The 21,310-nt window shown below is 38.4% G+C and overlaps 1 protein-coding gene across 1 annotated transcript in view; it reads left to right on the forward strand.

The window, feature by feature from the left end:
* PI4KA (phosphatidylinositol 4-kinase alpha) overlaps positions 1–21,310 on the forward strand; it is a 62,975-nt gene that overhangs the window by 31,876 nt on the left and 9,789 nt on the right. The window contains exons 20-44 of the mRNA XM_086474342.1: positions 2,410–2,518; positions 2,832–2,968; positions 3,907–4,040; positions 5,096–5,178; positions 5,442–5,512; positions 5,630–5,754; positions 6,208–6,289; positions 7,007–7,090; positions 7,438–7,527; positions 8,738–8,857; positions 10,495–10,587; positions 10,940–11,096; positions 11,352–11,479; positions 12,721–12,879; positions 13,138–13,289; positions 13,753–13,860; positions 14,442–14,569; positions 14,651–14,770; positions 15,424–15,503; positions 15,625–15,818; positions 16,560–16,650; positions 17,452–17,619; positions 18,149–18,202; positions 19,447–19,567; positions 19,859–19,988. Of these exons, the coding sequence (XP_086330468.1) occupies positions 2,410–2,518; positions 2,832–2,968; positions 3,907–4,040; positions 5,096–5,178; positions 5,442–5,512; positions 5,630–5,754; positions 6,208–6,289; positions 7,007–7,090; positions 7,438–7,527; positions 8,738–8,857; positions 10,495–10,587; positions 10,940–11,096; positions 11,352–11,479; positions 12,721–12,879; positions 13,138–13,289; positions 13,753–13,860; positions 14,442–14,569; positions 14,651–14,770; positions 15,424–15,503; positions 15,625–15,818; positions 16,560–16,650; positions 17,452–17,619; positions 18,149–18,202; positions 19,447–19,567; positions 19,859–19,988 (2,918 nt within the window). The remainder of the gene's footprint in view (positions 1–2,409; positions 2,519–2,831; positions 2,969–3,906; positions 4,041–5,095; positions 5,179–5,441; positions 5,513–5,629; positions 5,755–6,207; positions 6,290–7,006; positions 7,091–7,437; positions 7,528–8,737; positions 8,858–10,494; positions 10,588–10,939; positions 11,097–11,351; positions 11,480–12,720; positions 12,880–13,137; positions 13,290–13,752; positions 13,861–14,441; positions 14,570–14,650; positions 14,771–15,423; positions 15,504–15,624; positions 15,819–16,559; positions 16,651–17,451; positions 17,620–18,148; positions 18,203–19,446; positions 19,568–19,858; positions 19,989–21,310) is intronic.

A 21,310-nucleotide genomic window follows, 5' to 3' on the forward strand; every position in this document is an offset into this window, starting at 1 on the left:
TTCGAATGTGTACTTTCTGTGCTACTAGTGTATGCTAAAAATAGCACATGAAGATAAGTTTGAAGATTTGAGCTTGGTAGGAGGAGGGACTAGGCATCCACTAAAGGAGCATACCAGAAGGCTGAGATGTACTGAAGAATTTGAAAAACAGATGTTCTGTAGCTACAACAAAAAATGGGAGTATTATGGGAGTATTTTTGGAAGAGCAAAGCTGAAATTTGGTGGAATAAAGGATATCTAGAGATTTAGCAACAAACCTGGAGAAAGATGTGCATTTGCATTAAATACCATTAGTGGGACTGCACTGTTAAAACAAAAATCTTACTATGATGTTGATTAGAATGTTTTTTAAATTAGCAAATAGTCCAAAAGCTGTTCTGTAGAAGTAAAACATATAGCTATACATACCTGTATGTCTGTGAATAAAACCAGCACTTGAAGGAAAATGTTTTCAAACATGTTGTGGCAGGACTGAAGTAACTGAATGAGCAGTTTAATTTTTGAAACTTCCCCCTGAACTAATTAGCCTGAAATCCTAAAAGTATTTAAGGTGATTATACCATACAAAAAATAAATTCTTTTGCAACAGAGAAGGATCCACAGAAGATGCTTTTAATGTGGTTTTTACACTGTGGATGGCTCGAGTCAGTCTTTTTTCTTACTGTTTCTTCATAAATTCATTTCCCCACCCCCAGAAGTCAGGCCCTTAGGGCTGAGATATTCTGTCCAGTAACTGTTGATAAATGTTTTCTGCTTTTGGCATAGAAGAATTTGCAGTCTGTAGTTCCCAGCTTTACATTCTTTTCTTCACCAATGTTCAATTATTGCTTAGCTGCAGTTACACAGGCAAAACATTCCCCCGGTCTGAAATAGATATGTCTTTGGTCAGATCTACCTAAAATAATGTAAGATGTAAATGAAGCTTACCTTTAAGCCACTGTACGGAAAGGATGTGTTGAATAGCTCAAGTAAGGCGAATGGCAGGGCTTAAATCTGAACTTTGACGCTAGTTTTTTGTGTATCTCCCAAAGTAAACATTCTCTAAACCAAACACTGCTAAACTTACTTCGTCAGCCAAAATCCCTCCCTTGCCTAGTGATCTCTGCTGAATTGTATGTTGTTTGTTGAACTACTTTTATGGCTTTGCAGGTACTTGTGCACTTTTGAGGAAGATCTTTGGGCAAAAATTGGTGTGTATGTAAAGTTTCAAAGTCAAGCATGCACATAAACTTGACTGTTAATGAGTAGTAAAAACCATGCACTGCTATTTTGTGCATCTTACTGCACGTATGGTGGAGGCCAGTGTGGTTGTGATGGTCAGGCTTCTTCAATCGGTGTTATACTGGCACGAGCATTTGCGTTGCACAAGTAACTTTTTACTGTGGTGCCATTCACCAGCTTAAACTCAGATTAATTTTACTGTAATGGAAGGATTTTTTCCTTTGTTAATTTAAAAAAACCCCAGTGCCTCACAATTTACAAGTATGTCTAAAGTTTGTTTTGTATAAGTTTTCTTTCACTGAAATACTGCTGGCTTTCGTACCTCAAGGGAATTACTGTCCAGTTAGAGAAAACTTCTTCAAGATATATTAGAATCTAGTATTTTCTTAATAAAGTTTACAGCAATAATGCACAGTCATATTGAATAAAGCTTGCAATTTAATGGGCCATTTCTTTCACTTTTTAAACACTGCTTGTGCTTTTGACAGCTTTTAAGATAACACATGATGAGCTTTGTTATATAAATTAATCTAAAATTGCCTATTATGTTGGCTGGGAGTATAAACTGTGTTCCTCCAGTGGTAGCAGCTGTTCGTGCAAAAAGTATCAGAGAATTTTAATAAATGTGTTGAAAATAATGCTCTTTCACTTGCTTGTTTAGATAGTAAATTCTCCAGAACTGATGTCATTGTGTGCGTGGGTGCAAACAATGAAAGATCCCCGATCGGTGCCTCAATGTATTTCCACAAAGCCAATAAACAATAGCAACCAGAAGTATGTTTGACTAATATTTATTTGGTTTTGAGTTCCTTTGCACTGAAGCAAAGCTGCATGGCATTGTCTTCCAACAGTTTAAAAGACCATGTGGTCTCTTCCTCTCCACAGTTGATAGTGTACTGTGATTATGTATTCTCTTCAGATGTTACTGTGTCAGCAAAGTATTATTCCTGTGTAAAACAAAGGAGATTCTTACTTCAGGCATCTCAAGTATTAGCATTTCAGATATTCTAACAAGATCTAATTTTCTTCAACATAATGGTAGTAATGTAATACTATTTTTCATAGGTGACAAGGAATATTACCTTCATAAATCATAGTAAAGAAGGTACATTAATTGATTCCTTAGCATGGAATTAAGTTATTGTAACTCCCATCATTTTCTGATGTTAATTTTTATTTCTTTGGTAGCTCACTAGACGCTTGCCACCCATCAAAGAGGCCAAGCCCAGGTTGCAAAAGCTGTTCCGTGACTTCTGGTTGTATTCGGTGCTGATGGGATTTGCTGTGGAAGGATCAGGTAAATTCTAAGAGAGCAACATGGCTAGCCTTAGTTAAGTATGAGTTTTGATAGCTGAGTTCCTGAAGTGGAAGATCAGACACATGGGGAACAATGGTAATCAGGTAGAAACTAATTACCCATTGAGAAACTTCATTTAAAATTACCTAAGCATGTTTATTGTGTTTGGAACATACATTACTTGCTTGTGCTTAAGTGCATGAAAAATTTGCCCTAGGAAGTAGTACAAAGCTTGATCATGTTAGTTAACTTTCTGAATCTTAATACTGTTTTTCTCCCCCACCCCACCTTTGTCTTTATACTTGTGCCCCAGGTCTCTGGCCAGAAGAGTGGTATGAAGGTGTATGTGAAATTGCCACCAAGTCTCCATTACTCACATTTCCCAGCAAAGAACCACTTCGATCTGTTCTTCAGTACAATTCTGCCATGAAGAATGATACCGTGACTTCTGTAAGAATTAACTTCTATTATCTCCTTCCATAATGTCCATCAGTGTTAAATGATATAGTAACCAGGATTTATTGAAATAGCACAATAACCATTCAGCCTACCTCCTATTAGTGAAAAACAGCTTTTCTGCACTACCGTTATGACAGGAGTGTACGTAAGTGACTTGGGTTTAGTTTTACTGAGTGTTAATACAAGTGTTTAGGGTGGTAGCTACACTGTTTTGATTAGGTATAGAAACAAAGTCTTTGTGGAGATGGAAGCCTTTTAATAGTTTTTCATCCATTTTGTATCAGACAGACAAAACTTGCACTGTTAAAAAACAAAACAAAACAAAACAACAAACTTTGTAAGGAAATAACACATTCAGTCTTTCAAAGAAATATTCAAAGAAATGTTAAGTGGAGTTTTTTCCCTATTTATCCTCTGACTTGTTACTGGTAGAGTTCTCTCTCCCTAGTGTTTGCAGGATAAATTTAGCCTGAGGACTATTAGGGGTAGCAGTGTAAAGTGGATCGAAGAGCTGCAGTGTATGAAATGTCTTTGGCTCCCAAATCATACAGAAGTCTGCATTGTGCTTTGGTACATCAAAGAACAGCACAGCAGACCCATGAAGTTTAAGCAGCTGGACAAGATTGCTGGTGATCAAAATTACATGCATTTAGTGTAGGAACTTTATTTCTTCATTGGTATAACTGCCTGGAAACTAGCAGTTCTTTCAGCAGGGAGCTTGACTCCAGTATTTAATTCTGTTTAACTCTATATTTGAAGAATGGTGACTTGCTGAGTCAGAGCAGGTTGGTCTTAGTCTGCAGACAGAGGCATCCTGACATATTGTTGTGAAGGTTAAAAAGTAAGAGTAATAGCTGAAAGCAAATGTTTTCAGAACATGAACTAGTATAGTACTCCCACTTCAGATAACTTCATGTATTCATCTCTAGGCTGAATTAAATGAGTTGCGGAGTACCATAATAAATCTCTTGGATCCTCCTCCAGAAGTGTCAGCGTTGATCAATAAGTTGGACTTTGCCATGTCTACTTATCTCCTTTCTGTTTACCGCCTAGAGTATATGAGGTATATATATGTACTTTTTTCACTGATGAATTTAAAAAAACATCAAGATTAAAAACTGTATATGTTCAAGTCAGAATTGCCAGACACAAAGATAAATGAGAATCCATATTTTGAGTCACATTAGCTCTGTTGAAGATTCCGAGACTGGAAATTCATCTGTGCAAAAGTGCCTTTAGGGTAGATAAAAAGGATGGAGTAATATAGTAGGACCCAAAAAATGGTATCTACTCTGTACAAGAACTAGTAGAAGATGGTCAAAAGGGTTCTTTAAAGGAATGTCTTGCAAGCATAATGTATCCTCTGCAGAGTCTTGTGCTTGCACCTCGAAAGGACAGTGTCGACACTTGCCTATTCTGTGGGATAGGTGTAGTGTAGGAGCTGAGAAAATTTTTTTTGTAGTGTACATTTTTCCCCTCGGTAGTGTATATTAGGTTGTACTAATCAAACATACTGAATTCACAGACTGTTTTGGGTTTTTTTGTTTTAAAAGTGTATTTGTTACTGCTGTTCAAAGCAGCATGTAGCTGAAAGCTGAGGTGGAGGTCTTGCAGTGAGCAAAATAGGAAGAAACTTCTCCATCACATTTTTAGTTTGACAATAACTGGCAACAGAGACAACCATTTCCAGAAACCTCTTAGCTGTATTTTAGAAACTATTTTTTAATAAGTGGTATTTCCATCATGTGCAGATTCAGGAAACGCAAAGGCTATAGAAATGCCGAAGGTTGTACTGTGTTTGTATGTTTGTGGTGATTGGATAATTGCATCATCATCAGATTTTCCACTCCTGAGGTGTGAAAGTTATTCTCTCGGGTGACAAACAAGCATTTTAAATCTGAGCCCTGTTAGTTGAATGTAGAAGTAAATAGCAGCATCACACTTACTAGAGACTTAAAATTATCACAAAATGAATGATTACTTTATGTGTGTGGTGTGTACTGTGATGTTAAAGTACATAGATTTGTGTTGAAGGAGTTTTAGAAGAAAAAGAAAAAAAAAAAAAACAAACTAAAAAAACCCAAAACAAACCAACCCACAAAACTCTCTTTCTCCTAGGGTCTTGCGTTCAACTGACCAAGATCGCTTCCAAGTCATGTTTTGCTATTTTGAGGATAAAGCAATTCAAAAAGACAAATCTGGTAAGATTACCTGTCTAGGTTATCCTGCAACTTCAGGTACTAGGAAGTTACCTCCAGGCATGCAAAACTAAAACAAATCAAGCAACTATATAACAAAATTAATCACGTTTGTGTTGCTTTGTTCTTGTCAAGAACACTGGTTTTGTTTTGAAACAGCTTGATTCAGTGTTGGCTGAGTAAACATAAACACTAACTGTTAAACATGGTTTATAAAGCAAACATAATTCTGATAATCAAACTTGTCACTTCTCTCAATTCCTCAGGCATGATGCAGTGTGTGATAGCTGTTGCTGATAAGGTGTTTGAAGCTTTCCTGACAATGATGGCTGATAAAGTAGGTGACATGGAAACTAAAATCTTAAATTTGTATAAATGTTCTCATTTTAGTTTATGAAAGCGTGCTTGTCTTTTTCCTTAAGAGCTTTATACTTCTCTTTGGCATGCTTTTTAGCCTAAAACTAAAGAGAACGAAGAAGAGCTGGAGAGACATGCTCAGTTCTTGCTGGTTAATTTTAACCACATTCATAAGAGGATCAGGAGAGTTGCAGACAAATACTTATCTGGTCTGGTAGACAAGTGAGTATAGATTTCATTTTCCTGTTCTCTTTTCACATTGACTGCTTAGTGATTGCTTGCCCAGTTGATGATAAAAGTCAAGTGGATTTCTTGCGTCGTACTTCTGCTAAAACATCTCCTCGAAAATTAACATTCGATAATATTTTTAACCTGGGCTCTGAAACCCCTGCTGAAAATGTCTGTGTCTGCTTAGTGTTCCCATGGATGGAGCAAAGCAAAGCACCCGTGAAATAAACGCAATCTCAGCTTAGCAGTGCTTAGCTTGCTCTGAGAGCTTTTGACTGTGTTGAGCTAGGCTGTGGTGAGCCACGGCAGGCGTTGTGACTTCTCTGAGTGTGAGCTTGCTTAGCGATGGACATAGCTAGCTCTTTGAGCAGCTCTGTTTCTTGATAAAGTCATTTTCTTCCTCAGCTCTCCATGGTTATTGTGTTTCTGAATCCTGTCCTCCTCTAGATTTCCTCACTTGCTGTGGAGTGGAACTGTGCTGAAGACTATGCTGGATATCCTGCAGACACTGTCACTGTCTCTCAGCGCAGTAAGTGCTTTTTTTTTTTTAGTAATGCTATTAGGGAAATAAAATATGTTTCCATTTTTCTTTTTATTTTGTAGAATTGATCAGGTTTTTTTGCTTTGTTTTGCATTTAATTGATACTTATTTGAGTTCTTTGTTTTTGCTTTCATCACTAAGATGGATAAAATCTTAATCTTAATTTCTGTGAAATAAGGAGTGCATTTGTACCCCTATTTCATAGATAGTAAAACTAGTGCTAGAAGGTTGTTGTCAAACATGATTCATAAAGTCAAATTTAGCATCAAGAGTAAAACACAGGAATACCAATTATGGGTTGTAACTGTTGAACTGTCTTATTTGAAATAAAAATTTGGTGGGTTTTTTTTGCTTTGTGTTCTTTTATGTGTTATGATTGTTATCTTATATTTTTTCCGGTCTGTGTATGTGTATCCATATTCCTTGGATTTATTACATATTCATCTTTTTTAAGATGGGAATGCTTTATAGAGCTTTATTTTTGTACTAAATGTTGAGGAAAGGGCATTGGATTTTTAGGTTTATATATACTGAAAGCCAAACTGAAAGAAAAAGTGTTTCTTGGAGCTGTTCAGATTGAGAGCAAATTCTAGCAAAAGGATTCGGTAAATCAGACTTTTTGTTTGAGTGGAGTACTACCTGTAATGTTCAAGTTAAGTGATGATGAATTTTATCTTACTGAGAATTGATCGTTGTTTTCTTCAGGACATTCACAAGGACCAACCATACTATGACATTCCTGATGCTCCATATAGAATAACTGTTCCTGACACACATGAAGCCAGAGAGGTAGGCGATCCTCCTTGATTTATCAAACAAAAAAATAATGCCTGATTTTTTTAATGCCAAGGAGGTAATTAATGAGCTACTCTCAATGGTCCTTTTTTTAATAATACATCCCTAGGTAAGGTTTTTCTAATACAATATGACACTTGGTAATTATGTTTTTCTGAATATTATTTTATTTGACTTGAAATGTGACAGTTCTTTGCTTACCAGGGGTATATTTAATTATTACAGAAACTTTTAACCATATGATGTTGCTGCAACCTGTCTTACTCTGATACTGTTGAAACCAGGGCCTCTCATTAAATGTCCTGTATTTTACTGATTGTTTTGGTGCTTTCTTATTCTAGAGTATAGTCAAAGATTTTGCTGCACGCTGTGGGATGATTCTTCAAGAAGCAATGAAATGGGCTCCCTCAGTTACAAAATCTCATCTACAGGTAATCAGCCTGCTTCTCTGAAAGAATTTGGTCTTTGCAGATCTTCAAAATGAGAATTGAATTATGTAATGTTTTTGGTTTTTCAGGCTATTCAAGCATCATTTTAATTTTTTCTGTTGCTCTAAGATTTCCTTTTAGCATTGGCAGAGAATGATTAGAAGTTTTGATTTGATGTGACTTTTAATGTAGTCCAAACCTGTGAATCTTGAAAATAACAGTTTTGTAAGCAGTTGATCATCCTGGATTTACTTCAGAAGTCAGAATTTTGTGTAGTAGAATGCTCTGCCTTGCAAGGTTTGTTTAATGCTGGTGCATTAGCTGAAAGTATCAGCTGGACTGAAATGTGTGATTAGGATGTAAAACCTGGTTTTTGTTTCGCTCTTGGGAGGATTTTTTTCTGTCTTTGAAATTTTTTTTTTTAATATGGAGTAACCCTGCTAATGTATGAAAACACTGTAAACTACAGACTTTAGTTTGAGCATGGGTGTAGTAAATGCTTACATGTGGCAGAGTTCAGTAGAAAGCTGTCACAAGACCACAAGCAAAGACTATGAAAGACTATTTATGAAGTACTAATAAAATAAATAAAATATCTTTTATATAAACAAGAAGTCTTGCTATAGCAAAATGCAGATCTCTGTTAATCCGTGGTGAGTAGCTGAAGAAACTACTTAGTCCGGGTTAGACTAGTGTTCTGTCTAGAGGTGCCAAACTTAGTGCTGAGAACAGAATTTGGGGGGGAGGGGGTGTGTGTGTACAAGATCTTGGACACTGCAACTCTACCTAAAGTTTATATTTCCTTCCCTAAAAAAAACTCAAGGGATTCTATCCTTATGTAAAAACATAACTAATTGTATTCCCTTCTTCCATGGAGTCCAAAGCATTTCCTTTCTTAAGATTCTTTTTGTGAAAAGTGATTCGTTTTAAAGACAACCTCAGCCTTCAAGTACCTATCTTAATCACTTCATCCTTTTACAAAATGGAATGAGTCTTACTCTTTACCTATTTAGGAGGACATTCAGAGTTTCTTGTTGCCAAAGGAGCAATGCCTAAGAGGTAGTAGAGACAGTCTAGTTATTGTCAGGTATGTGTGTAATCGAGTTTTCTGGTAATTTGCAATGATGCAACACTTGCTTATGAGCTGCCTTGTTTTGAAAAACACAGTGGTTTTCCAGCAAACCCTTTTTGTTTGGGTTTGGTTTTTTGTCAGGAGTACCTAAACAAACATCAGAACTGGGTATCAGGTTTGTCCCAGCACACAGGACTGGCTATGGCTACAGAAAGCGTTTTACACTTCGCAGGCTACAACAGACAGAACACTACTCTGGGCGTGAGTATTTGGCACAGTTCTTGTTTGTTTGTTTGTTTGTTTGTGCAGCTAGATAGCTTTCATGTTAATTTTCTGACATTCAGTGTAGCCATGTAATACCGATTTTCTAAATCACCATTGTCCTAGCGCTTGAACATTACTGAGAAAGATACCTTATGTCTTTCTATCTCAGATCAAGGTATCTTCCAGTTGTGTTGTTCTGTAAAATACTGGAAAGTGAGATGGTAACAAGCGAGAAAATAACTGTATCTGATGCTGTTTAAGAGGTTTCTGTACATGATTTTTAATGATTTGAAAGTAGTATCTTTGTGTAAGACTGAAGTGGCTGCTTTTTAGAATAGTCACGTAGGTGAGTGTTGGGTGACACCCATTTGCTCTGAGTTTTACAAAGGATCGCTCAAAACATGCTTTTGCATTTTACATTTCATGCAGTTTTTTACGGTTTGTTTTTTCTCATTTGTGGCTGTAACTTCTGATCTCCTGGAGAAACATCCAGTAGAATCTTTTGTATCATCAGCCAGCTTGTTTTCTAGAAGCAGCTCTGAAACTGCTGCTACACCCACCTTTAGCAGGAGTTCCTTTTGGTTCTCTGTTACAGTCGTCCTCCTTGACAGCGCTAGTCACTAAATATAAATAGGATAAAGAAATCCCAGGACTCAGGAGTGCAGTCACATACTTCCCTAAAGGGGCAAGGTTGAAAAACTTGATAGAATAAAGACTATGCTGGAAGACACTAGAAACTTTACAACTGGAAAGGAAATAAGAGAAACAACTTTCTCATTTTCATAAAACGTTAACAGTATTTGTTTTGATTGGGGGCCTTCCTGCATGTCAATGAAATGACAAAAGCTCTTTCGGAGAGCTTTCAGATTGCTAGCAGTTTGTTTTTCCTCCTACTTTATTCCTGTGGACTGGACATTGCTAATGCGAAGATGATAGTACGCAAATTTTGTATCCAAGATGTGCAATAAGAATAGTTCTCCAAAGTTTATCCATTGCTGAGCCAAGCTAGCCATTAGCAGTACTGAAGCAAAGCATTGCAGGAGTGTTGAATTTTTGATGGTTTTGCTGGCCTTGTATTTTAGTATTAAATCCACAATATAAAAAATTCATTTTACAGTATAAAGAACCATTCTTTGTTTTGCTTGTTTTTGAGCAGAAACTTCCGTGTCACAAATTCCTAAGTGCTTCTGCAAAGGGAAGCATGGAATACTAGTGCTCTTTTTAAAGACAGGAACAAAATACTCTCTACATTACTGTCAGTTCAGCAAGCTGTTGTGTGGAGAGGGCAGACCCAAGATCACATCTACTCTTCTGCATTCTTCCTTACCTGTTCATCAAAAGGGAGCAGCAGTCCCACAGATTCTACCCTTTTTCTGCTTTTTTTGGTCTTTCAAAAAGTATATACAAATATGTATGTATTTCAGACTGTATACACGGAATTTAATGCACGTGTCTTTTTTCATTTTTATCAGTCCTGTTAGTGTTGCACCTAATAGTCATCATACTGTTCTGTTTATTACCATAAAGAAAACTAAACTTAAAACTGTTTTATGTGAATGTATAAATAGAAAAAAAAAAAAAGACAAATGGTTGGATATGAACAGTATAAACAGCTATATGTGGTCTGGTCATAGGCAACCCAGCTAACTGAAAGACCAACCTGTGTGAAGAAGGACTACTCCAACTTCATGGCATCTCTTAACTTGCGCAATCGCTATGCGGGAGAGGTAAGGACAGGATTTCTCGTGAGTGTGGAGTGTCCACAAGCTCTGGCGTGGCTTTCCAGGGGATGATGTCCCTTCCAACCTACACTATTGTATGGTTCTATGTTATTTTAAGCACAGACTCTAAAGTTAAATTCCTTCAAGACAAAGGGTATAATTTTCCTACATTATTAAACAGATCATTTTACTGTTGGTCTTGTAGGAAGTTCTTGGATTGCAGATAAAGGTAAAGATTTAACATAGTATTAACAAAAGATGTCTCTGTTTTTGGAGTTACTTACTCAGCACATGACCAATACCAAACTAGATTCCTAAAAGTACTGTTCTCTGTTGAAAAAAACATTGTATTTTACAGGTTTCTGGAATGATTCAGTTCTCAAATGCTACAGGGCGAACATCTGACCTGAATAAACTGATGGTCAAAGAGCTGAATGATGCTCTTGAATCAGGCCACACTGAATTCTACACCCAGGCCATGTTTAAGTTGACTGCACTGCTAATAAGCAGCAAAGGTAATGAAAAACAAATGGCATTCTGCTTTCTGGCTGTGAATGCCAGGAGTAATAAACTACAAAAACTGTCCGTATACAAACCCAGTATGGATCAGCTCAAAGCAAAGCTGTGTTTGGAGTTTTTTCAATTAGGCTTATATTGGGGAAAAGCCTTCTTAAACTAGAAACTGTTTATTAGTGCACACCGATTTCGTGCTGATGTGAAAAGCATTTATTTATTTTGTTGGAGAAATCTGAGTGAATGTTTGTTTTCAGACTGTGATCCCCAACTCCTCCATCATCTGTGTTGGGGACCCCTGCGAATGTTCAATGAACACGGCATGGAAACAGCAATTGCTTGCTGGGAGTGGCTGCTTGCTGCCAAGAATGGGATAGAAGTGCCGGTAGGAAGCTGTTTAACAACTCTTTCTCTGCCCCTGCAAGGGGGGAAGAGAGAAAATTTTGAGAGATTCACAGCTATTGTGAATCTGTGTCAAGTGAGGATGTTAAATGCATTGTTAATTACTTTAGCCTGCCAGGAAATCTCTGTTCATGTATTGTTGAGAGTCTGAGACCCCTCACAAAGTGGACTGTGGGAAACGGATCTTTCTCAGCAGCAGGAATGATATAGCAGAGGAAATCTGTTAGCATCTCAGCTGTACAATTTGCTTTGCTGCTGAGATGCCTGAGCTGCTCATGAATCAGGTTCTAAAGTACCACAATTCAGAGAACGGTGTTTTAAAATAAATAGAAATCGATGTCCCTACTCATCGCTAGGAGCCTCTGATATCTGGCATTGCACCCTTGCATGAAAAACAGGCTTGCAAGTGTCCTAATCCTGTAACAGGCTAGACTAGCTGTCTTCTGTGAGGTGGGGATGAATCTTAGCAGTAATAAAGCAACTCAGCATGGTGTAGTGACAGCCCACACACAGCTGAGAAAGCGGCCTCTGGTAATTGCTCCAGCTAGTGAGCACTAAGTGTTTCACTTGCTGGAGATAACCATCAACCTAAATTTACTTAGGTCAGTTTACATGCATATTTAAGCATTTAACTTATTAAGCATCAGTTTCATTTTTTTCTCCTAGGCTTATGAGGAATTTCTTTGTATCTTATTGAGTAGATCAGATAAGCACCCTTGGTTGCTGGGCCTCCTTTCTACCAGAGGATACTGCTCCCTAGAGCAGGTCCAGCAAGAGTGAATTATGTGCCGTCTCTGTTGTGTGATTCATCGGGTGTGTGTGCTCATGGGCCAAACTGTCCTGCAATACACGAGAGCCTGGCATACACTTGTCTCTGCTGTCCTGGTGTTGGAGGCAGTGTCTTTTAGTAGAGCAGGAGGATGGACAGCACCAGCTGATCTAACAGTTTAGTCTCCTCAACAAAATACAGCACTTGTCTGCTGTTGCCCTTAGTCTTTCTGTCACTAGCTGAACTTCTGGGGGAGTCTTTCTTCCCTTCGTAATTTAGGATGTGAAAGAAACACTTTATTTCAGGTGGGATGCATAGATTTGTCTGTCTCTCCATTAACACTGCAGTGAATTTTAATTGACATATTAGATTCTTGAGTGTGCTATGGAGAGAGATTGTGCTTTGCATATAAGATGCTCTTGAAACAAGAAACACCGTTCTCTTCCTTTTTTCAGTTCATGCGGGAAATGGCAGGAGCCTGGCAAATGACAGTGGAGCAGAAGGTTGGCCTGTTTTCTGCTGAGCAGAAAGAAGCAGATCCATTAGCAGCCTCAGAAGAGAGCCAGCCAAGGCCTTGTCCACCAGAGGTGACTCCACATTACATCTGGATTGAGGTGTGTGTTTCTTCTGAACATCCTGCATATGGTGGTGGTGCAGTGATTAAGCTACTCTGCACTATTTGTTCTCATGATTCAGGAAGGGATTTGAGTCGTGAGTGCTACTTCTGTCTCAAAGCAGGAGACACGCTCTTTGTAGATGAGCATAATAACTGAGGGGGGGGGAAGGTGTTGGAAACAGAAAAGACAGGGTTGGGGTTTTTTTAGATGAAAAAAGGTCAAAGGAAGCACAGCATGTCTGTCTCTCTTTCTCAGTTTCTGGTGCAGAGATTTGAAATAGCCAAATACTGCAGTTCTGACCAAATCGAGATCTTCTCCAGCCTGCTCCAGCGATCTCTTTCATTGAATATTGGAGGGGCAAAAGGCAGTTTGAATCGGCATGTGGCAGCAATTGGACCCCGATTTAAGTGAGTATGTTTCTTTTTTTCCTTGGTGGAAGAAATAAAGTTATAGCGGAGTGTGAGGAAAAAACCCAAAACACTAAATGTATAACTTGTCCTTTGCTTCAAGTGGTAAAAATTCTAAGCTCTGCTTTCAAAGTAGATGCAGCTAACTTGATCTTGAAAGTAATTTTTGACTTCAAGGGATAATTTCACATAGTGAATTGCCTGCATCATGAATCCAGTCAATGTATCGGTTAGCAATAATTTTGCTCCATCAACTGTTTTCACTTTTTGTGACTTGAAGGCTTTAACTTTTTATGGTTCAGTAGTCACCTGATAATGAAAACATGTTTGCCAAGACCTCTGAAACAGACACTTTTCGATGAATTGACTGGAGTTACAGCTGTAGCTGTGGTTTGTGTGGTGTTGGGTTGGTCACCATTTTGGGAATGCCAAAATCTTCATTCTCTAACTTTTTGCTTATTAGGTTACTGACTCTGGGGTTGTCTTTGCTGCATGCTGATGTCGTTCCAAATGCAACTATTCGAAACGTTTTGAGAGAAAAGATTTATTCAACTGCCTTTGATTATTTCAGGTACTTTTTTATTTGTGTGTGTGATTTCCTGATACTTCAAAGCAGTAGTTGCTTTTCTCTTCTAGTGATTTAACTTCTTCCTTTCCTCTTTCACGCATTTTATCAAATACTTTTCCTTGTGCCTTTGTGTAGTTCATAAACCATCTCAAAGAGGCTTAGGTATAAGTTCCAGTTTTTATGTGTGGTTTATAAAGTAGTACCTGTTACAGCGTGTGTGACTGAAATATAGTTTCAATGTTTTGAAGACACACGCACACTGAATCTAATGATTTCAACGTTTGACATGGGCACAACAAAAAGTAATGGGGTTGATAGGAGTGTCTGAATTGTGAGGAGGTCAGTCAGTCATAATAAGTTTTGCATGAATCCAAAATGCTGACACAGATGCTTAATTTTCAGTTATAATAGGAAGTTTGTACTCTTCAGTCAGAGTAAAGCAATAAGGATAAAAAGTAGTGATATGTAGTCTCATCCTTGTCAGTTCTTGTCAGAATAAGAAATACGACTTGATTAGATTTGTGTGGGGATTGGTTTTTTTTCTAATACGTTCAACTTCACATTATTTGTGTGATTTCTTTAAGTTGTCCCTCAAAGTTCCCTACACAAGGGGAAAAGAGGCTTCGTGAGGATATCAGCATATTGATCAAGTTTTGGACAGCGATGTTCTCCGACAAGAAGTATCTGACTGCCAGCCAACTCGTGCCACCTGGTGAGTTCCTTTTATGTGCTGTTTCAATAGCCTGTTGTTTCTCTGGTTGGGTTCTACATTAGACCTGTGCTCTATTATTAGATAATCAAGACACGAGGAGCAATCTGGATATCAACGTTGGATCTCGGCAACAAGCCACACAAGGGTGGATAAATACCTACCCTTTGTCCAGTGGCATGTCAACCATATCTAAAAAATCAGGTATCTTTTTGTTATAACCAGCTAATTGCAGGCACCTTTACAGCATATTTTATATGCAGATATTGCTTAAAGTCAATATTTACCTTTAATATTTGGCTCTTGTTCTTCTGGCAGGGTATATAATTACCAGTGCTAAACTTTGCAGAGGGGGCAAAAAAAAAAATCTCACTGGTAGCAGGCAGCAAAATTTTGAAATTACCTGGGTGTTTTGATAGAATCTTCAGTTCTGTAGTGCAGAAGAAATAAGACTGGAGGTCAAGATGTATTGAAATCCTGTAAGGAAATTGCTTTGTTTGTGCAAACATCCACCTAATGCTTTTTGGGGGCAGCAGAGTGACATTAGATTGTGGGCTGTGTTTTTGTACAGTTGTAAACTATGTGCTCTTTCTTTTAGTAGGCTGTCAGGTTTCTAAAGCAAATGTAATACTGGCTAAATCGATATCCCTGTAGCCTGTTGTACTCCATACGTTCAGAGAACAACTGTACGATGTGTAGCTGCAGTGCTGACTTTCTGAAGTCCCTCTGATCTAACTTCACGAGTCTCCTATATTCAGTTGTTAGGTGTTACTGTTGCCAGATGCGGACGGTTTGAAAGTACCATTTAACATGCTGAACAAAAGCCACGGAAAACTTTTTTTTATCCTTTTCTCAAGGAATGTCTAAGAAGACTAACAGAGGTACGCAGCTGCACAAGTACTATATGAAGCGAAGAACATTACTGCTTTCGTTGCTGGTGAGTCATCAGAACAATGGGGAAACTGCATGAATATCTAAGACCCTGTTGTTGTTGCAGGACACATAAAGTATGAAATTTTCTTCCAGAAAACACATTATTTTTTTTCTGTTTCCCTCAGGCTACTGAGATTGAACGCTTAATCACATGGTACAATCCACTGTCTTCCCCTGAGCTAGAATTGGATCAAACTGGAGAGAGCAGTGTAGCAAACTGGAGGTCTAAGTATATCAGTCTTAGTGAGAAGCAATGGAAGGATAATGTGAATCTGGCTTGGAGCATTTCTCCTCATCTTGCTGTACAGCTGCCTACCAGGTGACGTATTTCAAAAGAAAGAACTGATGTAATTCCTGCTGCCTTAGAAGTTGAGTGGGTACTTACACTGCAAGTACTGATGGCACTTGCTCCTGTTTACAGGCCCCTTGCGTGCTTTCACAGTTTGTTGAGACTTTTGAAATGAAAAGAAATAGATCACTTAATATAATCATTTGGCTCAGGCTCTCATGGAATCCAGCTTCCTTTCCTGCCACCTATTCTTCACTAGTACTAAGACGATGTTTTGTTCAGAAGAAATCATGTTCGGTTTTTAATTGTATTTAACCCATTAGCAGGCATAGCATTTAAAAAGTACTAAAAGTATCTTTGAATGAAGTGTTTTAGCTATATATTGGCTTGCGTTTTAATAAGTAGTATAGGAGAATTAGCATAGTTGACTCCAGAAGGGAAAGGAAATTCTTTCCCCCTTACAACAGTGATACTTTTTGCCAAGTAGAGTTCTGCACACTGGTTTCTGTAGAATTCCAGACAGTATATTTCAGCCAAGAATCCAAGAGCAGGCTAAAAGACTAGTGGTTTATACAAAAGCATTGAATGAGGACCAGTTGTTCCTCATTCCTCTTTTGACAGCATATTGGTTCCTCTGCACATTATTTCATAGTTGGACTATTTGTTTATTAAACATATACTTTTCTGCCTTTTGCTGTCCTCATCTTCACATAAATAGAAGAGGCTGTCAAAATTTTCTAATAAAGTTGTTGTATTCCTGGTTATACTTAGGTTTAAGAACACTGAAGCTATTGGGACAGAAGTGACCCGTCTGGTTCGGTTGGACCCAGGAGCTGTTAGTGATGTTCCTGAAGCAATAAAGGTACTTGTGATTATTTATACTGTTACAGGGCCCCAATATGCCTGTTTCATCCAGATATACTGGAAAATACAGTCTTTACTTACGTATGTTCTAGTGCTAACCATAGCTCTGTAGGAAAGAACGACAGAACAGCTGTGGAAATAGGGTGCTGAGGCAAGAATCGCAGTAGTGACAGCAGGTGGATAGTTAGCTAATGGTACATCTTGCTCCTGAGTATATTCTCACTCTACACAAAATGTCTCAAAACTCATCACTTGCAGTACAGCCACCATTTCTGTTCCTTTTGCATAATATGTAAAAAGACCACTTGTGAGTGCTGCTGTAGAAATTACCTCAAGCTTAACCCATTCTGTGTGTCAAGAGGCCAAGCCTCTTAAAATGGAGGAGACTCTTCGTGCTGATCTGCAGTGAAGCACTAGTCAGTGAGGGCCAGTCTTGTCCGAGCTGCGTTCTGTACACCACCTGTGAAACAGATGACAGCAAAACTGAACCTTCTTTGACTCTTACGAAAGGGCTCATCCTTTCTTCTTTCTCCCTATGCTAGAACTCCTGTATTGTGCTTTTAGTAACTTGACTTCACTAACTTTATCTGGTGATCTGGGAGGTGAGACAATTCCAATAGTTAGATTTCCATGAGAAAAAAATGTTTTAGATAAAACAGCTGTGGTTTTGTAAAATAAAACGTGGCGTGTTTCACTTCTCTGCTATAGGAAGCTAGGTTATAGCATTCCTGTTGGATGTGTATTACCCAGATGTTATTGGGTGCTATAGACTCCTAACGTGTCTGACCTGCTTTTCCAGTACCTGGTTACCTGGCATACAATTGATGCTGATGCGCCTGAGCTCAGCCATGTTCTGTGCTGGGCACCAACAGATCCGCCAACTGGCCTCTCCTATTTTTCAAGCATGTATCCACCTCATCCTCTTACAGCTCAGTACGGGGTTAAAGTCCTGCGATCTTTTCCTCCGGTAAGATGAGTTCCAAGAGATCCTTCACACCCCATGTAAAGTTACAGCCTTAGTCATTGTGGCCACAAGCTTCATTTTAATGCCGTGGAGAGACATGTCTGCTAAATGGGCACACTGCATTGCAGAGTGTGACTGTATTGCATGAAAAGTTAAAGTTGATTGTCACGCATGATACTGGCTTTGTACTTGCAACTTTTTTTGTCATAAATCATACTAAGCTGAATTCTTCAGGCTGCTGTTCTCAATTTGTTCCTTCCAAATCTTCCCTTAGTGGAAAGGTGTTTGGATTTTTAACACTTGTCAGACTTGTATTAGGACTGTAAAATACATGATGATTAATGATATATTTGAAGGGAGTAACTGGACAGAAAAATACTTTGATTTGAGGAGGTGACATATAAGATAGAGAGGCAGTGGTATTTTGTTCATCACCTAACTGAAGGGAGCTTTTCTCTGTGTATGTGACCTGTCTTCCCTTCCGACTACTAAAAGAACAACAGTAAAAACCCTGCCATCTTTTCTCTTTCAGGATGCCATTTTATTCTACATTCCACAGATTGTGCAGGCGCTTCGTTATGACAAGGTGAGGATATGGAACAGCTGCATATGAACAAAACAGATTTTTTAAAGCAACTTTTAGACTTAAAGCTGCAAATCAGACAAAATTTAAGGTTAAACTAATGCTGCTTATTATTGTCCTATATCTGTAATACACAGAAGAAAACATGTTGTCTCTAGAGGCTGGCTTGCTTTGGATACACCTCTTTTATGGACAGGTAAATTTGAGAAACCAGAGGCTGTGTAGCTCACCTGTCAGGAAAGAGATTTTGTTGTGGGAAACCCCAGATGAGGACTTTGTCTGAATAAAGCTTTTGAAGGTCTGCATGAGACGAGCAGTAAGGAAATTAAATCACTGTCTTTAATCATTTTGCTGTGGAGGTAACCAGAGAAGACATCTAGGGTTGTCTTGTGCTCTGTCATGTATATGAAATTGCATTTTAGCTTCATCTTGCAGAAGCCATAAGCAAAGCTTGATGACCAAGTTCAGAGTTCATTAATGTAAGGTCATTGTTATCCGCCCACAAGGGATATGATCTCTGGTCAGTGCATTATTTTCAGGTGAAGACATCCCCAGCCAGTACTGTAGGTGACTGTATTTGTTAGTGAGAACTTTGTGTGTAGATAAGTATCCTCTGCAACGCAGAGCGTGAACATTAGACATCTTGTCTGTTAATATCAGTCAAACATAAACACCTGCAGACTACAGAAGTGTCTGCAAGTACAGGAAAGGGAATGCAACTTCTGGAATGAGTAGGATTCCCTCGTACACTTCAACTTCTTTTGTAAGTTTGTTCTTACTTTCTGAAATTTCTGTGGAATTGTGCCAGCACGTGCAGGTCTTGCCTCCAAAATGTGTAGTCCATGTGACACTGTCTAGATTTCTGGTATTACAGGAGCTATTAGTGATGCCAAGCAAGACCAGTGTCTCTGTTGCACTGTGCCTTGTACACATACTAGGAGATGCCCTAAGTTCAAAGAGATTTGTAATCCGAAAAGATTGAAAATGGCACAGAAGTGGGAAGGTCAGTTAGAATAACAGAATAGGTCAGTAATAAAGCTGAAAACAGTTTAGGTCAATTCAGTACCTGTTAAAATACACTGTCATTCTTCAAAGGTCTTTTTAGCAATGTGACTGAGAGTGCAGAGGTCTTCTTTCCATCCATTAAATACGTTTGAGTTTGAAGAACAGCTGTTAGAAGCGGTAATACCTGTGTCTGCTAGAGTTGCAATGGTCTTTGATTGTTACTGGACTGGATATGGTTGCAGATGGGTTATGTCAGAGAATACATCCTGTGGGCAGCTGCCAAATCCCAGCTCTTGGCTCACCAGTTCATCTGGAACATGAAAACTAATATCTACCTGGATGAAGAAGGACACCAAAAAGATCGTGAGTGCTTTAAAATAAGGTATATCTTGACTCCTTTCCTTGTCTCAGTTCAGACTGAATCTCCTTCCTGCTTCTCTTTTGGTGGGAGGAATCCTGGGAACTTTCATTTATAGAGGTAGGACCCATTCTGTGGAAGTATTCTACCTGACAGAATGCATCACAAGGGATGCAGCAATGCTTGCATCAGTACCTTTTCTAAAATACTGTCTGAAGGTGACTATTTCCATCACCCGTATCATCTAGCTTTCTGCAGTAAGCTTCTGACACAAATGCTTCCTTTTTCACATGCAGCTGACATTGGGGAACTTCTGGAGCAGCTAGTAGAGGAGATAACTGGCTCGTTATCTGGCCCAGCCAAGGAGTTCTACCAACGGGAATTTGATTTCTTCAATAAAATCACCAATGTTTCAGCCATTATCAAGTAAGTGCTGTACTTCAGAATTGTGGGGTTTTGGGGGCTTGCTGTTCTCTTGATTACCAGTGTCCTGGTAAAGAGGCCAAGTTGCTTTTAGGGGTATAGGGATAGTGTTTTCAGGAAAAAAAAGAATTAATAACTTATTATGTAAGAAATGGATTTTTTTCCTTAAATGTAACTTAAGAGTCGTAGTAGTATGCAAAGGCTCATTTTAGTTTGACTTTTAGGGATAATTCATATCTGCCCTGATCTCAGTGCTCTTTCTCTGAGCTAGCAGTCTGTCCAAAACAGCTGTGACATTTTACTTCGGAAGCAGATGATTCTAAACTTGAACTTTAGTTTTTAAATTGATTTTGTCAAATACCTTGTGGTTGGTAACAGTGGAATGAGGTTCCATGGAAAAATGCACTGATACAGGAATCAAATGGGTAAAGCAATTGGTGCACTTGTCCTAGTTGAAATCCAATCAGTCTTGTTGTCACCTGCATCATAAATGTGGGGGTTTTTGATATGCTGCCAATGTTCTCCTGAAAAGTAAGCAGAGCTTGGTTCAGGGAGGAAAGACAGCACTTCTCTGTTCAAGTCTACCAAACTGACTGTCTCTTTTTTTTGCTTATTATAACTTCTCAACATTTTCTGTGGCATTTGAAAACAAAAAAGGAAACAAAACAGAAAACACCACAAAACAAAAAGCATAGTTAAATGGTTTACCTTCTGCTAAAACTCCTTGAAATTGTCTTTTCCTCTTGTCAAAGAGATTTCATTGTGCAGTGTAATACAAAGACAGTTGTTCTTTTTGCGTATGTCAGTCTTTCCTTCATTCCTAAATTGTGGTTATGGAGAAAGATTTGATGTCATAAACTTCTCTTAAAACTGCAAGTCCTCCTCATAGAGAGATTCTGTTGACTGTAAAGACTGCAGTAAGATGTGTAATTTAACTTTTGTAAAGCTTGCCAGTGGATGGCAGGAGCTCAGCCCACAAGCTCTAAATCTGTAAGTGTGGTTTCTTTGCATATTTTTAAAACATTCCTGCTGTATGGGAGGATTTGAAAGTGATATAAAATGTATGTCCTGGAACATAACTCCTTTAAAATGAAACTTTGCAAACCACCAGTATAAGGGCATCAGGCTAAAGGACACTGACATCACAGAAACAATCAAATATTAGGTGCCTTCTATGTGCATGTTAAGATGTTTTCACCCAGTAGGATGAGTTAAAAGGGGAGGTTAGGATCTGTGTATGTTGATACTTAGAATGAAATCAATCCACTGTTTGTTAGTATGAAGGCATAACTAAGCAACAGATAATAATTGTGCTTTGCAAGCTT

This window comes from Leptosomus discolor, chromosome 16, assembly GCF_034619465.1.
Source record: "Leptosomus discolor isolate bLepDis1 chromosome 16, bLepDis1.hap2, whole genome shotgun sequence".
NCBI lineage: Eukaryota > Metazoa > Chordata > Aves > Leptosomiformes > Leptosomidae > Leptosomus > Leptosomus discolor.